The 12,506-nt window shown below is 34.3% G+C and overlaps 1 protein-coding gene across 1 annotated transcript; it reads left to right on the top strand.

Annotated features, from left to right (window-relative positions):
• Window positions 1-539: 539 nt before the first annotated feature.
• LOC136041566 (DNA-directed RNA polymerases I, II, and III subunit RPABC1-like) lies at window positions 540-10,740 on the top strand. The gene is made up of 4 exons (XM_065726253.1): window positions 540-684; window positions 1,985-2,109; window positions 7,552-7,624; window positions 10,498-10,740. Exons 1-4 carry the CDS (start codon window positions 565-567, stop codon window positions 10,648-10,650), a joined length of 471 nt encoding a protein of 156 aa, XP_065582325.1. The 5' UTR covers window positions 540-564; the 3' UTR covers window positions 10,651-10,740.
• The last annotated feature ends 1,766 nt before the right edge of the window (window positions 10,741-12,506 follow it).

Genomic DNA, 12,506 nt, shown 5'->3' on the forward strand with positions numbered 1-12,506 from the left:
ATTCACTTCATAGGAAACGATCGTAAAATACGACAACATTATAATTTCGAGTTTTAACCTCCTCATCGTTATTTTAGGATGGAAATGGGCTTAAGGGTAAGGAAAAATGTGAGCCTGAATTCGGATTTGGAGTCAACGCTTGATTTTATAGGAAACGACTATTTAAACTCCAAAATATTTATTGTCACAAAAATCGTTTTTCTCCCTCATTTTCCCCCTTCAAGGGCAAATTTGGGAAATTCAATATGTATGTACCTCCTAGAGCTGACTATGTGCGAAAATATGTTATCCTGTATACCTTTCTTCAGTTGGAGCACAAACTTTACTTGTTACTTACCTTGCCGTTCCATCTCATGGACTTAGAGAGGTCCTTTCCCCTCTTTTTTGTTTTCTCTTATTCTTTTTTTTAGCCTATAAATATATAAGCTAGAATAGTGAGTAAAATATGTCTAATAGATTTGTCTTCTTAGTGTATTTACCCTCTGATCAAATTTTGACTTTTTTTCTCTATCTTTTTTGCTTAATACAACATTCGAATGTATATTTCTATTATTTCTAGATGAAATGTCCATATATTTTTTTGATGAGCCTATGCCTCGAAGAGAAATCGCAGCCTTTTGTCGATTATGGAATGCTACAAGAGCTATTTTTATTGTTAGACGAGGCCCAATATCTTATAGAAAGGTAATGAATGAATGAAATATTTTATTACCCACCAGGACACAAAGTGAAAACGATGGAGTACAAATTGACAGAAAAACAGGAAAAGAATAATTACTGTACACAAAAATACACAACACCCATTACAAACAATTCAAAAAAGAATACTCCAGAGTTGGCCCATCTCTTTACTACACAGGCTAGACGCCATGTCATTAACGCTAAGAATAGGGTCGGTAATCAAAGTTTTTGCTTAAGGAAACTGAGTGTGAGATCAACTAGGAAGCTGAAAAAAAAACTTGGGCAGCTTAAAAGCAGTTTTCTACGTCTCTTTTTAATCTGTGCCTTTCTTAAGATCCTAGATTGGTTCTGGGAACCTGTGACAAAACAATCAACACGTATGCTCCGCATAATTTAACAGGAAGTGTAATTTTCTTCCTGTTCACTGTAGGTGAAGGTAAGTTTAGGATTTGTTCTTGAACTTAATAATGTGCTCAAGATTATCTAATGTTGACTTTGCCAATTTTCGCTTAGTAAAACATTTTAAAGTTTTTTGGGGGGAGGGGATGGCTGATCTTCATATTTACGTTTTTTTGTAAAACTACAAAGCTGAGACTTAATCAAGTGGTTTTGAACCTAAAAAAGTTAACTTTTTGGAATTGTGTTCTGTATATCTCATTTAAATGACAGCAGTCGTGTTACTTTTTTTTTATTCTTGAATTACCATTAATTAAATGCATACTATGTTTACTTATGGTGAAAAAAAAGTTCTTGCATCTAAAAGCAGTTGACATGTATTTCTTTTTTAAAATCTTACATGCTTGAACATTTTTCAAATCTAGAAGAATATTCTTCTTTTGATTCTGCACGCAGATTCGAAAGTGAAGGGATGTATAGCCGACAGGATTTCAAAATAAATCACATTTATTATTATTATTATTCTTAATGGGATAAAAAAATGAGGATATAGGATTTCTTTTAAAAGTCTGTTGTTGTTTTTTTGGTCTTTTCCCACTTCTTGTTTTGCTGGGCTTTACTATGTTTTTGTACTAGCTTCTTTACCTCTATATGTCTGTACTAGGTTTTGGTTGCGAAAAAACGATGGAATCTATTTTTATCCTTATCAAGTCGTTTCTCAAGAACCATTTTAAACGGAAAAGTTCTGACTTTGTCATTGGTCGAATTATGTTGAGGCTAGGGGAAGTCCGTCCGTAACTTTACGTCAAATTTTTGTGTAGACGCTGGTATTTTGCGTAAATATTTCAGTTCTGTAAGTATAAGATGATTGCACCTTTGTTACTAATGTATGATTCTTTCTTTGTAGAAAATTGGGGATGTACTCATCGAGTATTTCCTAGAATCAGAGCTTTGCAACATGAATGATAACGCATTGGTCCCTAGACATGTGATAATCAGCCCAGAGGATAAAGAAACACTTTATACTCAGTAGTAAGTTTTGTCAGTGCCAAATATTTAACATATCGATAGTTCTCCGGCACAGCTGTCGTATCTGTGTTGATAAAAGATTAATCCAAATAGTAATATCGTTATCTATAATTGCGACAAAGCATTTAATTGAAAATACCTCAGTCTTTGAAGTATAATGCTTAGTGTTGCAATAATGAAATTAATAAAAAGGAGCTTGTTCCCTCTTGATCAGTTCCTTTATTCTAATTAAAAAAAGACAAGATAATCCAGGATTTTTTTGACGGGGGGGGGGGGTTACAAAAAAAACTTAAAAAAAAAACACAACAAAAGTGAATTTATATATGCATAGCACATGCTTTCTGACTGAGAAACATCTCCAAAAAGAAGATAATTTATTACCTTACCCTTAGAAATAAGTGCATTTCTTTTTGAATATTTATTTTACTTAACATTAAAAGTAAAAATTTAACATCTAGCCTACGGTTATGATTAAAACATTACATTATTAGAAATCTGACAAACTAATACTGGGTCTAAAAAATTGTGAGCTCTTTATGATTGATCAAGTTTTATTCCCAATTTTTTTTTAATGTAGTGACTAAACAACAATTGCGCAATCTCTTTCCAAATTCATTTCTAATGAAAAGGTTAGAAAGCGTATTTTAATGAAGATTTGTATTGACGCTCCAGAATTTTCAAGTAGAAGGAAATAGCGAAGAATCTGAAACTGTCAGAAAAGTGACCACATTACATTCTAGCAATGCTTTTCCGATTGAGGGTATCGTGTTTCATGTGCCCTATTTAAGATGTGGCCAAACAGTATTGCTAGAATTGAGCGTGCTTCCTTGGAATTTCATTGTGAATGGTTTCTATTTTGAAGGACACGACGTTAAGCCACAAGAAAGTAATGATGTCACGAGCAGAAAAGGGTCAAAGGCCAGAGGGAAATAATAACCAAAGCTATGAGTCATGCTCAGACGAAGTGGGTGCCAAACCTCAAGCTGATGAGTTATTTAAGGTACCTTGGCCCCCGGAAATCACCTTGCCTGTACGACATGAAGTGTTGCAGTAACCTTTTGTCGTCTTCGCCAACAGAAATGTTGCGGAGTCAACACTTTGATTGGGAATCCAAGGATTTAATACCATTATATTGACTTATAATAAAATGCATATCACAACCCAATAATGGGTGTACAAACTAGGGAAGTTTGCAAGTCCCTCGTTGACAAAGATAACCCAATCTAACAGCCGAATGTTACTATCAAGTCTCTAAATTCTCTTAGACTTTTGATCCGAATTATTTCTTTCAATGTGCACGTTAAAAATGAATCTTTAAACGCTTCGAAATCTTAAAAATTATATCTTATGAAAGAACTCAAAACTTGCAATATAATCTTATCAAACCTAGTACCTACTATAAAGCTATGTGTCGCTTTTCGTAATAGATAATAAACTCTGGTACAAATTAAAGAAAGGTACACCAGTAAGTAAAAGAAAATAACCCTTCATCCCGAATTCATCCTTCATCTTGTGAATGGGTGATCAGATCTTAATGATATTTGGCGAGTTTAGTGCTTATGGATGTGCTGGGACGATGAAAATTGGTAGACGTGTCAGGGACCTGCACAAATTGACTTGATAAAGTTGTTTTCCCTGATTTTACCATATGAGAGGCTGAAAGGAGAGGAAAAATTAGAAAAAATGAGGTATTTTTAAGTTACGAGTGGGTCGTAGTGGATCTTAATGAATTTTGATATTTGGAAGGACCTTGTGTCTCAGAGCTCTTATTTTAAATCCTAACCGGCATTAAGTCTCTGATTTTCATTTTAAATCAATCTATTGATTCTTAGAATGTCGCAAGAGCTCATGCCCTATGAGCTCTTGGCTCTTCCGACCTCTTCACAAGTGCCATATGAGCTCTTAGCTCTTCTTTAAATTATTTTCTGTTCGTTTTTTTATTGACATAGTGTTTTTCATGGAAAAAATAATATTTTATCTCTTTTCCGTTTTTTTTCTATAAGAATCCATAGTAGGGGTTGTTATTTGTATGTTGGAGAAATTTCTTCAACAATTTTTTTATCCTGACACAAACAGTATATTTTAATTTAATTTTATAGCTTTTCCAGTTAACCTAAGAAACAAAACTAAATATCATTCCCACAAGATTCAGTCTATGATCTTTGACAACTTGGATAAACTTACTCTTTTTATTTATTCAAATGGTACGAACAGAAGTAGTAATAGAAGTATCCCCAAAAGTTTCAACTTAATACCCCGATTCGTTCTCGATATATTGCTGAGGTGTTTTATTGGCAACCATAAATACAATGCCTTTTGATTTATTTTAAGGTAATATTTAGTTTTAAGTTATAACGGGCCATTTAAATAATTGTTGGGGTTTGACATGCCTTATATATCTAAAGACGTAGTTGCTGGACCGTTCTACTATGCTGAACAAAATGGCTCTCACAATTTAGACAGGCTGCATTTGGAAAATGAATGAGCTTGAGAGAAGGGCTGCTTGTCCTCTAATCTCTTGTTACTTTTAAAACGAGCACCAGAACTTTTAATTTTGAATTGGATTAGCTCCTTTAAAAGTTTCAATGATATGTGTAGCTATTATAGAGTGTTGCTGCCTATGATATTGCTTATATGCCCTTCTGAAAACCTGCATGCATGGAATTTTTTCCTTGAATTGAAATTCCTAAACGTACCCTAAAAGTTTCATCTTAATGCCTTTAGCATTCTTAGTTACATTGACTGTGGTGGTAGCATTAAAAGTATAAATATAGTCTAGTTCAAAATCCCCCACAACTTGCCCTTAAAGTTCTAAATTACTATTATGAGTTGTTCTTCAGATATTGCTTTGTCGCCTTTTTGAAAGTCCACATGCTCTTAGTTTGTTTTTATTTCATTCAACATCCGCCTAAAGATTCCTTAAAATATTCTAAAGATTCCTTAAAATATTCCTTAAATTATTGATTGTGTGTGTTTGGGGAAATGGTCGGCGTGGGAGGAGGGGTTAGTAGCCCTCTAATCACTTTCGACTAGTAATAAGGGCACTCTCCCTTTCAATTTTCAATCGAATGAGCTCTTTTTGAAGTTTCTATGACAACAAATTGCCATCTAAAAATTCTATCAGATGCATTTTGGAAAAATACGAGCTGTGTGTGTGTGTCGGTGGGGGCATCCACCCTTCGATCACTCTGAATCTCACAAAGGGGTCTAGATCCTCTTATTACCTATCCAATGAGCCCCATCTGATGTTCACACGATCACCCTTTCTATATATATATATATATATATATATATATATATATATATATATATATATATATATATATATATATCTTTTGTGCCCCAGGACATTACTTACAACCCTTTCCCTGCGGCCTCGGGGGGGGGGGGGTGTCATCCTCAAAGACATAATTTCCATTTGTTTTAGTTGAATAAACGATTATTTCCAAACTTTGATTGGACATGTTTGGGGAAATGGTGGACGTGGGAGCGGGGTTAGTTGTCTTCCGGTCACTTCCGACTATTAAAAAGGGCTCTAACCCTTTCAATTTCCAATCGATTGATCTCTTTTTGAAGTTTTTACGAAAACATATGGTCATCTCAAAATTTCTACCAGATACATTTCTAGAAAATACGAGGTGTGGTATCCACCCTTTGATCACTATCAATCTTGAAAAAGGACACTAGAACTTCCCAGTCTAATGGGCCCCCTCCAAAGTTTATACGATCATCCTTTCTATATAAACCTCATATGCTCCCAAGGTATAACTTACAACCCTTGCCCTGAGGGCTTTGGGCGACATGATTTGGAAATCATGCCCTCGAAGACATGATTTCTGGACCTTTCGATTACCTTAAACAAAATGGCTATCTCAAAATTTGATTGGGTGTGTTTGGTGGATTTCGGGAGTGGGAGAGGGGCTAGTTGCCCTCCAAAGACTTTCAACTATTAAAAAGGACACAAGCCCTTCAAATTTCCAATCGAATGAGCTCTTTTCGATGTTTTTACAACAATAAATGGTCATCTCAGAATTTCTATCAGATACATTTCAGGAAAGCAAGAGGTGTTGGGGCGGGGGTATTTACCCTCCTGTCACTCTGAAACTTAAAAAGGGCACTACATATTCTGATAACTAATCTAATGAGCCGCCTTCGAAGTTTGTACAATAACCTTTTCTATATATACCTTATATGCCCCCAGGGTATAACTTTTGTCCTGAGGGCTGCGGTGGTTTGTCATCCTCATAGATATAATTTTTGGACCTTTCATTTATGTTGAACAAAATAGTAATCTCAAAATTTTGATTGGATGTGCTTGGGGAAATGTTGGTCGTGGGAGGAGGGGTTGGTTGTCCTCCAATCACTCTTGACTATAAAAAGTGGTCTAGCCCTTTCAATTTCCAATCGAATGAGCTTTTTTTGAAATTTCTACGACAACAAATGGCTACCTCAAAATTTCCATCAGATACATTTCGGGAAAATACGAGGTGTGAAAGGGGGTGATAACTCTGAATCTTAAACTGGGGGCTAGAACTTCTGACTACCAATTCAATGAACCCCCTCTGAAGTTTATACGATCACCCTTTCTATATATACCATATATACCCCCTACGTTGAATAAAATGGCTATAGCAAAATTTTGATTGGATGTGTTTAGAAACACGGTAGACGTGGGAGGGTGGATAGTTGCCCTTCAATAACTTTAAAAAGTTCAATTTCTAATTAAATGAGCTTTTTTACGAGGTGTGTGTCTGGGGTGGGGGTATCCACACTCCCATTCCTCTGAATTTTAAAAAAGGCTCTTAAACTTCTGAATAGCTATCCAATGAGCCCCTTGCGAAGTTTATATGATCACCTTTTCTATATAAACCATATATGCCCCGTATAGTGCTGTTGGTGATTGTCAACCTTAAATACATCCTTAAATCAAATTTTGGTTGGGTGTGTTTGGCAAAGTGGTTGGCATGGAAGGAGGGTTAGTTGTTCTCCAATCACTTTCGGCTATTAAAAGGGGTAATAGCCCTCTCCATTTCCAATTGAATGAGTTCTTTTCAAAGTTTCTACGACACCTTCATCGATGCGAAGTGCCCGGGTCTAAAACCGAAAATAAAAACAGAAAATAAAGAATACATTGTGCCCATATCGCTCTTTACTTAGGCAGTGCTATTGTGCTGCTTATGATAAAGAGGATAGACACAAGGTTTGCAGTTAGAAAATATTTGGTTGCCATGAAAATGACCTATGTGTTTCAACCCCTTCCTCCTTAGGAAAAAAATTTCCGATTTGAGTTCTTTCTAATGTTGAAAATATTGACAATATAGTAGGTGTACTGTCGTTATAAAATCATGTTGATTGTTCCCACTCGCATACATGTAAAACTGTTATATTTCGGAAGCTTAGCTTTTTATGTTCTAATGTTCTTATTCATTTTTTGTTCTGTTAAAGCGATGAGAATGAACTTACGGTAATGCAAGCTGACGACTTCGCAGCACGGTATTATGGATTAAAGACTGGCCAAGTAAGTTAGTTTTGCTGGAATTCTTTATTTGATTGATTGAATTTTACCTTATCTGTTTTACTTCAATCGTATTTGTCATTCAATAATTTTTGCTGCTACTAAAATCAGCTTACTACTACTACTAGTAACTATGTAGCTCGAGCCCAGTGATAGAAAATATATAAAATGCAGTTTCTTCGCTGATACTGAATTATCAACTCTAATTTTGTCATATTATAAAATTGGTGTGAAGCTAAAGAGCGGACACAGAAGACCCCGCAAACTAGATAAAACTGTTTTTAGTTGTATAAGAAAACACAAGAATAAATTTTCTAGTGTGGATGTATTTTTTCCCTTAATTTTTTGCAAATGGAAAAGGAGTTCAGTCAAAGATATTATTTAAATTGCTTTTAAATTGTCAATAAGCACTTTTCATTTTAAACCTGCTTGAAGGATTTGTTCTTTTTGTACAGTATCTTACAAACCGTTGATTTTGTTTAACTTAGAGTTCGATGACAAATCATTTTTCTTTTTTTTTCACTAAAACTAAAAATAAAGGACAAAATACGGTATTCTTTACTTTTTGGAAAACTTGATGAGATAGTCATTTCAGCCAAGAAAAAAATTGTATCTCTTGTTGTCTTTATCTTTTGCGCTGAATCTTTCGTGTTTCTGTTATTTTTTGCTCATTTTATAAACTTTTCGCCAGCTAGTTTATGAGATAAAGGCTGGATATGGAGTAAAATTAGTTGATTTTGCAAGTCGTTGAGAAAACCACAAAAACATGGAAAGTCAAAGGATTTACGAGAAATCTCTGCTGGTTTTAACCCTAGAGGTGGTGGTAAGGAGAGGTGGAAACCGAACCTGAGTCACGCTTAATTAAAATTAATACGATTACTAACTTCATTTGACTCTAGGTGAAATCAATATCACTAGGCAATTCCTTTTGTTGAATCCTCCCCCTCCCCTTATTTCAGTCATTATCGAGAGTTTGATAAATATATAGTGAGTTTGATAAATGTTGCCCCTTAAAGAATGTTAAAAAAAAAAATAATAAGCTTCGGAAAGAATGGATGACGACTAGTATCCTTGTATCTGTAAAAATGAAGAATATATTGCATAAAGATTATTTAAAAGACCCCACGGATGAGAAACTCCTTACTTTCAAAGAGTATAGAAATCGGCTGAATAAAATTAAACGGTACGCTGAAAGAGCTTATTACGAAACAGAGTTTGAACAGATAAAAGGAAACATGAAGCGGAGACATTAATGAGACACTTTGGCATAAAAAGGAAAAGGACCAGATTAAAATGCCGAATTTCAGTGAAAAAATTGTTAATGATCCAAAAGAAATTGCGGAAAATCTATGCAATTATTTTTCAGAAGAAGGCTCTAAGCTGTGCCATGAAGCAGTTAAAAGATCAAAAAGTTCACCAGTCCTCAAACTTAAACCTCGTCATGTTACTTCTGAATTCCTTTTTACAAATTGTGATGAAAATGAAATAATTGAAATAATTATGAGAATGAAATCGCAATCTTGTGGAGTAGATGAAGTATCGTTAAAAGTTTTTAAAGCAACAAAAACAATTGTTATTCCTATTTAGACTCATCTGATTAATTTATCACTTGAAGAGGGAACTTTTGCAGAAAGACTTAAAATAGCCCGAGTGCTACCCCTTCACAAAGGGAAGTCTAAAAATGACCCGAGTGATTACCATCCCATTTCTATTTTACATTTTTTTTTTCAGAGATTTATGAGAAAGTAGTCCATAAAAGGACTACCATAAATGTATGATTACCCCCAGGAGCAGAATTTCTTTGTGATACCCGATTTGGCTTTCGCAAAGGACTTTCTACAGACATTGCAATTCTGAAATTGGTTGACTGGGTGAATGATGCATTTGATAAAGGCCTAATACCCCAGCTTTACCTTTAGACATTAAAAAGGCATTTGACACTGTTGATCATGATAAATTACTCCAAATTCTTGAATAATTGATGGACGTAATGTGGCTTTAAAATGGTTTTGTTCGTATTGTATTAATAGAGCTCAAGTTGTACAAAATGCAAATGCAACATCAGAGCACCATCTTTTACCATGTGGAGTTCCACAAGGTTAAATAACGGGACCACTGCTTTTTCTCATTCATATTGACCATGTAAAATATTATTTATCTGAAGCTAATATCATAATATTGGCAGATGACACACTTCTTTTTGTTGCATGTGAAAATCTAGCTTCTTTATTTGAAAAAATGGAATTTGCTCTGACTGAATTTGTATCGTGGGCTGATTGACAGTATTTAACACTAAATTATGGTAAAACAAATTATATTTTATTTTCTAGAATCGGATCAGTCCAAACAGACCTCAATTTAAATGTCAAAAATAATATCATAAATAGAGTAAAATACCAGTAGACATCTTGGATTTACAATTGATGAGAACATTTCGTGGAAAGAACATGGCAAATTAATTGGTAACAGACTTTTAAGGTCCCTTGGAGTTATCCGCCGTATTCTATTTCCCTAGTTCTGTATTCTATTTCCCTAAAAAAAAATTCCGAAAATGATTTACCATTCTATTTTTCATCTCAATTTGTCTTATGGATGCTCTATATGGGCAAATAACTTTCCTAAAAAAAAATCTTTTATTTTTGAAGATTCTATGCATTTTTAAGACACTTGTAAAATAACTTGCAAAAAAAGCTAAAAAATTAACAAAATCAGATAAAACGACAAAAATAAAGTTGTCCAGCTTTTGTATAGTAGTAAGGTCTAGAATACAAAACGATGAATATTGTAAATTTTGAAATGAACGCATTTGTGAATTAAGTGAATAAGAAATTCATAACAGGAAATTCTCACTTATGAGATTTTTTCTATTTTTACAGGTTGTGAAGATTGATCGTTCATCAGAACATTGTGTTCTTTGTGGGCCTCCTTATGATATGCCTGAATACCGAAGTTTTTACCGAAATGTTTACAGGCCCACCATTTTTAGGTGTACCTGTGAAAAAGACATTTCTTTTAGACGTGTGGTCTAGCACCCCTTTTGAAGAGAAAATATGTTATTGCTTGTGTTTTCAGTATGTTTTTCCACTGTTTTGATTAAATAGATGTTCTGCTTCCAATTATAGATTTATGTGTTTTGTAATTCCTCTTCCAATAATTCCTAATGTCTGCACAATCTAATCAAGGATTTATATAGGATTTTGGGTGTTGTAATTGAATATTTGGGGCCTTGTAACCATGATTTCAAGTAAAGAATCTGCGCTGTCACCAGTAGCAGCAATATTAAACTGCCATGGCTTTAAAACAAAAAGCTATCAAAAGGGATAATGACAATGATTCTCCTGGTCTCACAAGTCAGGTTCCTTCTCCGTTGTTTTAGGCTCCTAGTAGTCAAATATTCAGCAACTAATATACCACATTTTGTTTTTAAATTTGAGATCCTCCCTAGTCGACCTTCCCTAGGACAATCAAGGGAATTCTGTTCTCAAGTTTTCAAAAATTTTTGGAACTAATCACAGTCACCACGACTACAGTAGGCCTAAGGTGTTCAAAGTATAGGAGAAACACGTTCATCGCTTGGTTCACCGTTGGTTAAGAAGAAGTAAAACGAGTGCTTATTTTTCACACAAAAGAAGAAAAGATGGACATCATTTTTCTTTCTTTTTCTGAAAGAATTCAGCATTTACTTTTTGCCACCTTGAATATTGCTACAAGACTATATTGAGCGCAAGGGACTGTTGTTCGATCATGTCTCATGATAGTATTTGAAGTACCAAGTACATCAAAATGAAAATATTTTTTGCCCTCTGGCTCCATCTTAGGTCTATTCGTATCTGAAAGCTGGGATTTTCTCCAGATTTTTTTGGTTATTACGAAATTATAAAGATTACGAAATATGTGAACTCTTGGGCGAAGTTTCGTCATTGTTGGCACTCTGAACTGTCAAAAAAAAAGTATAAACTAATTCACTAAATTTGGCGATACTTTTTGTTGGTAAGAATAGACAATCAGTTGGATACCAATGTCACAGTGTTTTATTCACACGGTTATTTCAAACAGAATTAACAACCCCAAAGGTATAGGACTTATTTTCGATAAGTGCTATTAGGCTATGACACACAAGATTTTTAGTCTTTGAAATCTTATTTTGGCGTCTGAAATAAAAAATTGATTTGAATATTTGCACATTACGCAACAATGATTATGTAAAAGTGATGTTTTGGACAGAAAAAATTTTTTGTCTGAATACCATCTCAAGGCTATTGATGCAAAATAGTGATTTAAAGTCCCAAGATTTGTATTCTTATTTGTGTGTTTTTATTCCATAAAGTCAAATTAAATTAACTTTTCAGCTAATAGTAAATCATATGTATCCCTTGAGGGGAAAATTTACAGTCAGAAAATGTACATATGAACAAGTCCGAAACCTTTCGAACTGAAACTTTGAAAAGGAAAGTTTTTCTTGTAAATGTACAAAACAGTTAAATTCCCACTTCAATTCTCCAGATTCTAAAAATAGACCATATATATGCTTTGCGTCAAATAGAAACCATCCAAGCTTTTGTCTCCTTCTTCTATTTCAGCAAATGAGGGCTTTTCAGTCGTGACTGTTCAGCTATTTTTCTTTTGATTCACTCTGTGAGATGAACAGAGCTACTGAATTGGTTGCTTCTTATTTATCTTGAATCTGCTCAGATTTCTCTCAGTTAATCATTTGATTCTACGAGTTGAAATATAAGAGGATGAACATTGAGTTTTGAGCTCTGTGTGCAGGTATAGTCAGAGAGTCTCAGCTGATAGTGAGATTTTGTGGTGTTTGAAGCACTTTAACTGTTTATATTGCAGGGTATGCTGTGCAGATGTCAGCATATTACATTCAAATTGCCAA

Source organism: Artemia franciscana, chromosome 2 (genome assembly GCF_032884065.1).
Source record: "Artemia franciscana chromosome 2, ASM3288406v1, whole genome shotgun sequence".
In the NCBI taxonomy this organism is placed as follows: Eukaryota; Metazoa; Arthropoda; class Branchiopoda; order Anostraca; family Artemiidae; genus Artemia; species Artemia franciscana.